This window comes from Argentina silus (assembly GCF_951799395.1).
Source record: "Argentina silus genome assembly, chromosome: 9".
In the NCBI taxonomy this organism is placed as follows: Eukaryota; Metazoa; Chordata; class Actinopteri; order Argentiniformes; family Argentinidae; genus Argentina; species Argentina silus.
The window spans coordinates 16,149,706-16,162,239 of record NC_139663.1 but is presented as its reverse complement, the minus strand read 5'-3'; the positions used below and the strand labels follow the sequence as shown (position 1 = coordinate 16,162,239).

Genomic DNA, 12,534 nt, shown 5'->3' with positions numbered 1-12,534 from the left:
ATACAAACCCTACATTGAAAAACAATCCCATTCCTCCTTTTTATCTCAGTAAATGTAGCCTCAAAATATCTCAAAAGGTGACATTTTGTGTTGTTTAGTGAATAATTGACTCATTATCCTTCAGCAGGATGACTGTAGAGTCAAGCAGAGGCCATACAACATCAATAAAAACATCCCCTTATAACTATGAAAATAAAACAGGCCCAGTACAGTGCAGCTGGTGCCAGACTTGAGGGACTTGTATATTTGGACATTTGAAAGCTGAGTAGAGTCAGAAAAGAGGACACAATGCATGCAGACCAATTACAGGAAGGACGTGAACCCAAACCAAAAGAATCTGCCGCTAGGGACCTATTCAGCACATCACAATCTCTTCATGCAAAACACTTTGGCATCATGGTTCTCTGCAGGTCACTTAAGGGTCACAGAGGCGCCATTTGATCAATGAAGCAAACTGTCTGTGGGCTGTAAAGAGGGATGAGAGTGGAGACCCTCTCGGTTCCAACGCTCGAGCACCCATGTGGGGTTCATAATAAAGCAGCAACCCTATTTTTGGCCATTTGTGCAAAGCAAGTCAAAGTGGTTATTATTTCCACAATGAGGACTAAGGTGTCAAGTGCAGGAATGTAGGGAAACATTAGTGCCTCTGTTGGCTGGCCCTTACAGTGATGTAGCTACATTTCAATTACACTAACTGCACACACCAGCAGAAGTGTCTTTTGTGCCCGGAGTCTGCCTGAGTAAAGCGGCTCACATCCCGCGGTGCAGTACGTAACCGCTCTCCTCTGACACAATCCCTTGACGAGGGGGAAAGTCTACTTTGACACGAGAGTGAAACATAACGTTGTTGAATCTGGGACACTGTAGTAGGGCACTTAGCAAACGAGCTGATCCCTGGAGCAGGGATCTGGAGACCGGATAAAAGTAGGAGGAACAGCTTCGCAAGACGGAATTATCTCCGGACAAAAGCTTGCGTCTCCTGCAGAAGATGTTAATTTGCATCTCAATTTTTAGCCAATGCTGAGTAGGCTTATGGGACCCCAGCATGAGGAAGAGGAGAACTCAGCAGAGGCCCTTCCTCTAAATTGCTACATACTGTATCTTCTCTTGAATAAATGCTGCTGGTAGGATCATGGCCCCTCTATTTCAGTGTGCGTGTGTCAAAGGCCCTTTTGACAGATAAAGACAGCAAAAAGGTCCTACCATGCATACTGTAGGCCTTGTACCATAGTAATAATATCTGGTCATAACCATGTAAGTACAGTGTAGGGTACAGTACGCAGTGCGTACAACTGTTTGCAGCATGCACAAGGTTAGCAAATAAATGTGTCAGCAATGTAGTATCAGCAAGTCAATTGGCTATTGGCTACACAAAACCGATGCTCCTCTCAGCCTAGGTCTAGTATACCTCTCAGAGAGTGTTTCTGGGGGAACACAACTGCAAACACTTTAGATTGTAAAGCCAGTACCTAACTATGCTATTTAACATAGTATCTGTTGCCATAGTAACCCTGTCATCGTGGGTATTGATTTCATACAGAGCAGGGACGTCAGACCTCATTTGATCTGATATGTTATCATGCAGCAAATGCATGTCAATAGGCATCTTCAGATTCTGGTTTCAACTTAAAAAAGAAAAAAAGGCTTTTCTGTGATATGGTGAGTAGACACAGGACAGGGACACTCACCGTGGTTTAAAGCCTTGGTGTGAACTGGAGTGTAATGGTTCTTCAAAGTTCTAACAGGAGTGTTTTCTTTAGGCGAACCATCCATCGCTGCAATATTGTCATTCTCATACTGAGATATTGGAATGGGTCCTTGTTGCCTCAGAATGTCCGCAAGGGCTCTGCAAAAAGAAGAAAAGAAAAAAGCACAAATGCAAATTGTTAAAACAATAATTTCATTTCCAAGTACCAACAATATTTCATTTTCCAGTCACCTACAAACATTGTCGTTACCATACCCAGAAGGTCCATCTAATTAATTGAGTTACAACAACTTCAATGTTATTTGTAGAGGGCCAGAGCCAGGCACAGTGGAAATTCTAATTACACCCAAGGTGGCAAATGAGCCAGGATTTCATACTGAGGTACACCGTGTACAGCTGGGCCTCCAGGCTTTGAGAAATTAACAAAAGCCATTCATCAATGCACTCTCAGAATTGTACCTCTCAATGTGCTCAAATGGATCTCTAAGTAACCCGTAACAAGCCCATTTTCTACTTCAAGCTGATGTGAAATGGTTAGGGTGTTCGCCATCTTGGTTTCTCATATGAGTAGAAAGGGCGTCTTAACTGTGTCAATGTCAACCTGTTAAAGCAACCACAGAGTCCACTTCTTTCCATAACTCTGTGTGGCTTTGGGAGATGTATATTAATAGCCTTTCCCTTCCAGGATGAGCACATTTTAACCATATCTTTTTCACAGAGAGAAGCGACCTGATTTGTATCGCCCCAGTTGGCTGCTGCGTCTTGTATAGCGGGAGTTAGTACAGCCAGTTCCACACAGTGGAGAAACAACAGGGCTTTAGAAAAGTGTGATTTAAGAAGCTTCCAGACTTGTCAAAGTTTACCTCTGCCTCAAAAACAATCTAAGTTGAAGAAAAAAATTAAACAAAGTTGAATTCTACCTCCTAAGTCTATTATGACCACCAAAATGATTTACTGCCCAATGATACAGTATGGCTGAACAGTACTGTATTGTAGCATGTACAGGCCATCAAGAAAAATATAGAAATTCTACAAGATACCCAACTTCAGCAGAGGGCACTTCGGCAGAAAGATATGGGGTGTTACGGTGCTTATAAGCATGAATGTCGTACTGAACTATGATGATCTATTGGAAGCTCTACAGCTACATGACTCACAGTTATCCAATACTCTTTCTTACTGGCAAAACCCTAAGCAGATGCATTAGCTACACAGGGCATTCACTTACTATGATTCCATTGATTTCCCCTCACATTCTAAATCTGTTTTCTTTGTCCTATATAATGGCTTATAAGCTCAACAGTGACACATTCAATCACACCTTGAGCAAGTCCATTCTAGAAACCCTATTTGAATTTCTTTGAACAGGGTTTTTCATTGGTCAAACAAAATCTTTCCTTTGAGGACGGGTGTGTTCAATTATCCAGTCCAAAGAGGAGAGCTCTCTTCTTCCTCTTGCAACAGATCCAGTTTAAATTGCATCCATGTTTGCTTTCGAGAAAGTGATCAATACAGACCACTCAAATCACTGGCTTTGGCTTTCACCCGACATTTCTTGTGCCTCAGTGAAGGTCACAGATGAAACCGTAAAGGTCTACCAACATCTCAGTATTCACCTCACATTCCACCATTCGTCACTGAGGTAAAAGTCTCAAGCACTTCAGGGAGAGAGAGAGGCCAAATACATTAACAAAAAAGTTCCTCCACTTTTTAGGAGCAAACCCTCACCAAGTATAGTTAATCCCATGTTCCACTACTGCTTTCTGGACATGGTTGTCAGCATGAATGTTTAAAGTCAGCCACAGAAGTCTTTTCCAGCAGAGACCATTACGGCGGCACTACTGTGCCAAATGAAAAATATAAATATATCATAAAAAAGCTATGGAATGTCCACTATGGAATGTCTCCCCATTCGGTCGTCCCTACTCTCTCTCTATCTCTCTCTCTCTCTCTCTCTCTCTCTCTCTCTCTCTCTCTCTCTCTCTCTCTCTCTCACTCTCTAAACTCCTGTGGCCACTGCTCATACTGATGTGGTGGTATTAAGCAGTTCCACTTTAAAGTATGCCCCATGGCTAGGATAGGAGAGCATTAGGAGGCCATAAAACCTCACAGTCTCCACACTTCTGAGTGCCGAGATGGAGAAGCTGCAGCCTCAGAGAAGTTTTATAGTCTTTGGTGTGATGGAAGTCATTTATGAAGTGTCTGAGAAAATTATCTTGTACAGTAGACCATGGACATGACATTATTTGTTGTTGTTGTTGTTGTTGTTGTTGTCATGGCATTGGGTCAATCAACATAAAATATAGCCAACATGGTTCACTTTTCAAAATCTTGTATAATATACTTTGTAAACAGCTCTGTCTACCTGCAAGATCCAGGTGCTTCGCATGTTAAGAGTGATTTCACTTTAGGAGTGAAAGTCCCTTGTCTTGCTGAGCTTCATTCTCAGTCCTAAACCTTGGTAATTCAAATGACTGGAACGTATCAATATTCAAACCAAGGCTAAATGAGATACAAGTATGATTTTCCAACAATAGCACAGTGTGAGACGTATCAATGGGGATATTAATTGTGCTATAGTAGTTCAATGGGTATTATGTATGTATTATGTCACCATTGTGAACTTCTCTAATTCAATTAGAATCAGTTATAATCTGAGGCAAATCCCCCTTCAATATCCTTGCAGCTAGTTTCACACACAGGCATGCACACACACACACACACACACACACACACACACACACACACACACACACACACACACACACACACACACACACCCACCAACGCAGGCATGCACGCACTCATTCATGCATGAGCACACACTCTGTCACAGGTTTACCATTGATATGACCACCGACACAACTTGCTTATATGTCTCTCTTCCCTGTACATATAGTCATAGTCATTGCAGGTACCTGTGCAAGTGTGATTATGTGTAGTCTTCCATTAGTGGATGGCAGTATGCAAATCTGGTCATAGGAGCTTATCCCATACATCTATCGCACATTTGATTTGAATGTAACGTCAAGCTAGGGTGTTCCATCTAATAAATCTGTGAACATCTCCAAAAGACTGTTGGACGAACATCCACGTTCTATGGGAGGGGCTTTCGAAAGCATTGGTACAAAAGAATGCTCCATGCGGTCTGAGCAATCATTGTGGATAGCAAGCATTCTATCTTGACATTCTGGAACCAGCAGGCAACAAGGCTATGAAAGTCAGTTCCAACAAGGCACAATTAGCTTCATACAGGCTTTAATCAACCTCTTTGGCTAAAGAGCTAGACATCCCCCTCTGCTCTAGGCCAATAGACACCACACCATCATTACACAACAGCAATGATTAGCTAACCACATGCGGTTTCTCCACGCAAACTGTCTCTTTGGATACCGTCTGATTTGCCTCGTCTGAATAGTTTCTACAGATCTTCATGGTGAATTAATGGTTCATAATCACCATCTAAACTGGCAATGATGGGTAATGATGTGTTCATTAGCGGTTTTACTGGGTCTTAAAAAATGGATTCAAACAGAATTCTATGGAAACCTATTGAGACAGATTGGGGAGAGGGTCCAGACAGCTCAAAATCCATCATATTACAAAACCCTCCATTACAAACCCTCCACTTAAGGAGGTTAACAATGCCAGTCCCATGATTCAGACTGGCTGACTGTCCAAGCTGTGGGAAGAGCTTAATTGATGCAGCATAGTCAAGGAAACACCCATATGTCATGTACCATTTCACACCTTGCCACCTCTCCACCAGGCATCTTGAATAATTCCTGTGTCAAATTGTTCTTCTCAAACACCTACCTAATTGCCTGGAGGTACAGTACATATATAACAGTATAGGAGTATAAGGAGTAAGGGTATTCTATGTTCCATGTGCCCACTCATTTCTTTGCAGTGAAGAAACTGGGACCATATATACTGAAATGTATGCACTCACTGCAATGTAAGTTGCTTTGGATAAAAGAGTCAGCTAAATGGCATATATAGAAACAGAACCTTGCTTGTTCAGTACAAACCTGAACTCTGAATCCTGATACCCTTTCTATGTCAGTGATATGCCACTCCTGTCTAGGTGGGTTTCCTGTGTGCTGCTTGTGAACCTGAAGCAATACTTGGAGTAATACTTGACTATAAAAGATTACATCAAATGCATGGTGGGTCAGGTGGAGGCTGTGTAGCTGCATACGAGAGATTTGATTTGAAAGAGAGGTAATTGTAATGAGCTGTTCCTATATGCGTAATGGAGTGTAGGTGACTTTAAACATAGAACATTTTCCAACATGGAAGATTGAAATTGTGTATGATTGTCTATCATCACTTTGCATTCATAAGCTGAGCATCACAGCACACCTGTGATGCATTTATTTACAAATGTTACGCTAAAATGTCACCTCCTTAGTGTATGGAAACCGAGGCTGATTTTTTACTGACAGTGGTGACGAAGTGAATACATACACACACACACACACACACACACACACACACACACACACACACACACACACACACACACACACACACACACACACATAAAAGGAAACTCTCAAAACGTTCCCTAACGTGAAAGTCTTACTTGATTATTTCTTTGACTTACCTATGGACATTCATTTCCTGAGGGGGCTTGGTGGCTTTGTCATAGGCAACTTTAGCAGAAACTCCGAGGACGATGATAAAAGCTATTACGCCACAGGTGATGTAGACCGTTGTGTTAGTCTGATCCAAATCAGGATCGTATTGGTCACCTGTTGGCGCAGGGGACGGAGGCTGTGTTTTGATCCAATCTGGTGTGTTATAATTCGTGCAGGTTTTCTGCTCTAAGCGTTTCCCTTTATCTGCACAGCAAAAGCGCAGAAAACAACTTCCACAACAGTAACGGTGGTCAGTGTTGTTGCACACGAACTCTTTATCTAATTGTCCGCTCACGTCGTAGTAGCCCAGGCAAGTATCGTGGGCGCCGACCGAAGGCGCCTGGACCTGTGTGATCCTCCGTGGGACCGCCGTGGGCATCGCTGTGCTGTTCACCTCCTTCATCTTCTGGTTGCGCTTAGGAGCGTTTTTGCTCTTCTTGTTCGTAGCCGCGCACAGTACATTCAGCGGGTCCAAGTAAATCAAAAGAAGCAGAAGATGTTGTATCCCCATGATTTGAGGTTCTATGTCTTTTCTGATGCGATCGTTTGCCCCCCACTTTCTTAGTTTTATGTTTTCGTCCTCACACGAACTGAGTGCTCCGCTTCTTCACCGAGTCGTGCTCCTTGGCAAGTCTTGCGCCTGTCCACAGGAGTTCATTTTCGATACCCTTCTCCAACTGTCCACTGCTAAGAGTGTCATGCTCTGATTGAGGGACGGACGCTTCTTGCACCAATCAATTGAAGTCGGACGACCGTGTCACACACGTGCATCTTCCGAATAAATGGAGTTCTGTGGTCATCGGGGGACTTTTGGGTAGAGCAAGTGTCGTCTGTATTCAGCTTGAGAAACGGGCGGAGGAATCCCCGCCGGCTATCTCCGAGAATGCCATTTAGCCTAGAAAATATATCTTTATCATAAACTCTAGTTCTTGTGCAGCTGAACTCTTTTTTTCCTGTATAGAGGGAAAATATGAAGAAAGAGATAGAGTCAATTCCCCATGTCGAAAACCTTTCAGTGAAAAAAATACAAATACAGGCCATAGAAAAAAATAGAAAACAGTATGCACCAACAATTGTGAATTATAAATTGCAATGAAAGCCGGAAAGTAAAGAAACATACGCGCTTTAAACAAGACTCCACGCTAATAACGTTCCCCCGCACAGACGCTCAAACTGTTTCAGCACCTTGGACAGCGCACAGCGGAGACTTCTTATTATACGACCACACTAGCATGAGGAATGCTTTGAGTGTGCCATGATTTGCAATTTTAAAACGTTCATACAACGTTATTTCGCAGACAATGGGGTCCAACACATTTCTCAGATGAACTATGACTTAACAGATAAAATAGAATAGGCTACCGAAATAAGGGACTAATTGATTTCCTCCGTATCATGTAAAAAGTTAACACCCCATCAGTGTTATGCATAGATATAAGTATAATGTGACTAAACTTTTGCACAGAGTAGCAAAATCATTCCGAAGTAAAAAACAGAACATATCTTACCAGTTGATGTGTCCGGCAACGGGGTGTCTGAGCACTGCCACTGAATCAGAGAACCTCGGAAAGGCGCGAGACCCCGCTCCGCTCCGGCCCGCCTCCATAGCTCATTCCCCCTGCACATGAGCCATATACGTCACCAATACAGGTACTTCAGTTAATTACCAATCCCTCTCTGACAGCAGTTCCTTGGTCATGCCTTCAGGCTGCACTCAATAATCTGGACCGTTCTACAACTGCATTAGCGCTTCTCTTTCAGATTGCGACATTGGCGGTGTAAATCCTCGCTTGACTGCACAATGCTGCAATCACTTATGTCCTGTAACACAGTATGTTGCAACTGTTGGTGTTTCTCTTTGATGTTGAACATTTTCAATTTCGTGAAAACACGTTTATCTGTTGTTGTTGTTGTTTTTTTAAATCTAAATATGGCACTACAGGCGAATGCAATATGATACAGAGGCCGACTCCGGGCATCTTGAATGCTCTCTTGTGTTCAGAAAAGTGGCTACAATACGAGACATTGCTAGTATGGGATGTGGCTTTTAGTAAAAGGCAAAACTGATACCACAGACTATGATGTATGGCAAAGTGACTGTAATATCTGAAGAAAAAAATGCAGCACTATTTGCAGCAAACACACTTGCAAGAGGCCTCATAAGCTGCAGTAACCTAGTTTTCAATGAGAGCCACTGCATCATGTTCAACCTCCATGTAATTTGGGATGAGGCAGTGGAGACTGTAACAGAACAATGTCCTACATAATTGACGCCAAGCCTCCAGTTCAGTGGAGGTTCCTGGGAGACATTGTCATCTAAATTGAAAAATGAATTATGCACCTTTTACATGTTCTCCCTCCTCTCTCCATTTCCACAGTTTTGTGTACTCACATGTTTTTGATATGTGAGATACTGTAGTGGTTTGATAGTTTAGGTTTGAAAGGTGAGATAATTTATCTTAAAATGTTGTACAGTACTTTGTCTTTTGACCTTGTCCACATCCTGAGTCGTGTGTTGAAGACAGGAGGGGGCGTTTGATATCACTTTCCTACTGTACGCTCCCCTGTGCCTCTGACAATGTTGGGAAGCTAATATGACAAGGAGACAAGAAAAGGGCACTATGTGTTTGATGAATGCATTTCCACACTGGATGCTATGGACGACAGCATTTGCAAATTAGCCCCCCGTCTCCCTGTCAGTCAAAATGGCACATGAGATGGCATATGAAGCACAAAGGGAAGAAGGATTGTCCATTAGTGTTTAACAGCTTAAAGCGTTGAAGCTGGCCTCAGCAAAAGGCATTGACAGGTAACGACTGGGTTGACATTGGCTCAGGAATAATGAACCCATATTTCCTCAGAAGAATTAAATAATGAATGTGTGGGGATTATTTGAATTTTACTCACTTGACCTCTTAAAACTACGAGGTGTGATCAACGTTTTGAGACCGACTTGGAAACCGTAAAGCGTAACAATGTAATGTTCCACTCTTGCTTGCGTAGCTGTAAGCATTTGACAATAATGAAGCTTTTTTTTTTTTCATTATTATTCTGTCCCATATACAGTACTGTACCAAATCGAATTCATGTCTAAATATTGCCCTGTTAATCAGGGATTTGATGTGGGTGTTGTTTTGCCTTAGTTCAAGGCACCAGCCAAAAATGTCTGCCCCAGTTCGGATGCAGAGGAAACCACTCTGCACTTCTGAGTAGTTTTGATCTGTTTAAGGTAGAGTACATTCAGCTCCCTTTTCTAATGGATTTGTGAAAATATATTTTCAACAACAGAGGAAATACTCGAAGCTATGTGAATTCTTAAAAAGCATTTTTGCTGCAGTGAAGGAGCATTAGATATCCGCAACATCATTAGAAAAACACATTCCAAACCTACACGTTAGAATAACCCTTATGCTCAGATCGGATTCATTTCCGACGGGTCTGTGGACTACTTCGAACTACCTATTATAACTCTCAACCTAATGAGAACATATGTTAGGGTCCACTATCTTCACTGTATGACAGGCCCAAGCCATCTCCCATCAAGAGCAGATAGGATTGTGGAAATTAGTAGATCTTATCCAAGCTGATGTTATCAAAGTTTCTGTGTGGCTTACTCATCTCAAATGTCACATGAAGCTAGAACAGAATGTTTCAACATTCATGGTGTCGGTTTGATTACTTTAAAGCAATTTTTCTTGGAATACATGGTATATGGTACAGAGCCATAACTGTAATAAGTCTTTGGGGGAATGTCAGTGATGGTTTGGATTTATTGAGGCGACACAAACAAACAATGGGGTGTGGAAAACATGAAGGAGAGGAAAAGGGTGAACATGGAGAGAGCAAGGGGGGTAGAGAGAGAGAGAAAGAGAGTGAAAATGGAGACAGAGAGGGAGAGAGAGGGAGAGAGAGGGAGAGAGATAGAGAAAGGTTGAACATGGAGACCTGAGAGAGAGAGAGCGAGAGAGAGAGAGAAAGAGAGAGAGAGAAAGAGAGAGAGGGAGAGCGAGAGAGAGAGGGAGAGAGAGAGGGAGAGGGAGAGAGAGAGAGAGAGAGGGAGAGGGAGAGGGAGAGGGAGTGGGAGAGGGAGAGGGAGAGGGAGAGGGAGAGGGAGAGGGAGAGGGTGATGGCGATGGCTACTGGCCTGTGTTTGTCCTTCTACACCATGCTATCAGAAAGAGCCAGAGCAAAGAAGACTAGCCAGCCTGTGGAAAATGAGAGCAAAGCTTCAGCAGTCTTGCCTTTCTCTCTCTTTATCAGCCCCAGCAAAGCTGCACAGCCATCACAGAGGCTGCTGCTGCTGGAGCGCTCACACTATGAAAGAAGTGCTTGTGTGTGTGGCGTGCTGTTAGCTGTTACAGCTATAAACCCTTATCTCCCGTAAACACGTCAGTGTTCTGTGATTCAAAGCACGGGTATAAAAGGTACGCTCAAACTTCCATGTGCACTGATTTTGACATTGACTTGAAGTGACCCTGTGTGACATACTTGAAGTAAACCCATGCTTCGTTACTGAAAGCAATGCAAAGTCCAGGACACGTGAACTAATAGACACACATTGATGCCATTACTAATGGATGTGTGCAGTAGACTGGACAGTTGGAGAATTCTGGGGTTGATGTTATTGATGTGTTGATGATATGTATGACGGCTCTCATGAACATACAACATACGACTTCACGTGTTGTGAATACCAAGGGATGCTTCAAGGGAAGCAGTGAAGCTATGGGAGAAAATGCAAAACTAGTTTGTTGGGGGGAACCAGGAACAGGCAGCATTGTGTGGCGCAGGTGCTTTTTGATGAGCAAACATGCATTTATGAGAAGGCATCTGGCAGTTCAAATGGGTTATTCTGTGAAGGGAGACATTGTTTTTAATAACTCCAGTACCATAGAGAATCACAACACCACAGTAAATTGGTCCTTGTATTACTCATGTCAGCATTCCATTCTCTGTTGCACAGGAGATAATGTTGAAATAAAAACACTCCTGGGAGTAAAGGATTTACCAATCATAGGAAAGTATAGCTACCACCTGCTTGAGCTGTTGGCCTATTAGGCTGCTTCCCAAGGTTTTCTGTCCATCGTCCTGAAAAGCCAGGAGAATAGATTGTCCCAAGATGCCACAGGTATATATGTGCTAACAAGGCTATTGTAGGTTTGCAATCTGATCCCTGTTTAACCAATGAATTGCAATGGAAATACTCAGGGTCAGTGGCCTACATGTGCACTTCTTCTAAAAGAGTGTGTTATACTTTAAGAAGTAGGGCTCCTTTAGAGGACACAGTTCAAGTTGGAAAGAGAAACATTACAGTTGGCTACACAAAGGGGACAGGTTTGCTAATGTATTCATTCTATAATATATGCCATTTAGCTGACGCTTTTATCCAAAGTGACTTACATTGCAGTGAGTGCATACACTTCAGTATATATGGTCCCAACAGGAATCAAACTCACAACCCAAGCGTTGTTACCGCCATGCTCTACCAACTGAGCCACAGAGGACCACACTGAGCCACAGAGGACCACTCTCCATTCTCTGTCTTGACTATACACTATGACTATGTCAATAGTGGCTTCATGTATAATCACATTCATCTTAGCGGCTGTTATTCAAGCCAAGAGTGTAATGAAGACGACAGCACGCAATCACAACCTTTGCATGGGTCCCCAGGGGGGTCAGATCGTATCATGACTGCGTTCGCTTATAGTAAATGCTAATGAGAGACAATTGTGAGTGACTATTATTTGTATTTCCTGGGATCCCGTGGGCAGAGTACGACACAAAATGTGAAGGCAGTTTTGTGTGCCCTCCCTGACAGCATCTGTGGAAGATTACGGCTGCGTGTCGGTCCCTGTTGTGGCGCCCGGGCTTCACAGGCGAGACGATGACGCACCAGTAAACACAGCCTCGAGGTTTGGATACCATGCACTACTTGTGACACGGTTCGTTCTGCCCGCGGCAGCAGCCAATCAATAACTAGCCTTACCTCCGAGGGTGCACTGTTGGTAAACCAGTAAGCAAAATGCGGAAAAAAAACGAGAAATCTGTTCCAATCTCCTTTTACACAGCTCCCCAGGCTTTGCTGCCCTCTCTGGGGTGTGGAGCGTGGGTAGCCTCGGATTGGCACTGGGTAAACATTCAGTACAACACAGTTCTCTTTCCAGAGCGAGATCCCTCCTG

General features: G+C 43.1%; 1 protein-coding gene across 1 annotated transcript in view; it reads right to left on the bottom strand.

Annotated features, from left to right (window-relative positions):
• The window catches only part of LOC310809594 (shisa family member 6), a gene marked incomplete at both ends in the record, with an annotated part of 42,760 nt that extends 35,898 nt beyond the window's left edge, over positions 1 to 6,862 (bottom strand). The window contains 2 exons of the mRNA XM_083676944.1: positions 1,689 to 1,846; positions 6,318 to 6,862. Coding sequence (XP_083533070.1) covers positions 1,689 to 1,846; positions 6,318 to 6,862 — 703 coding nt within the window. The remainder of the gene's footprint in view (positions 1 to 1,688; positions 1,847 to 6,317) is intronic.
• Positions 6,863 to 12,534: the final 5,672 nt, after the last annotated feature.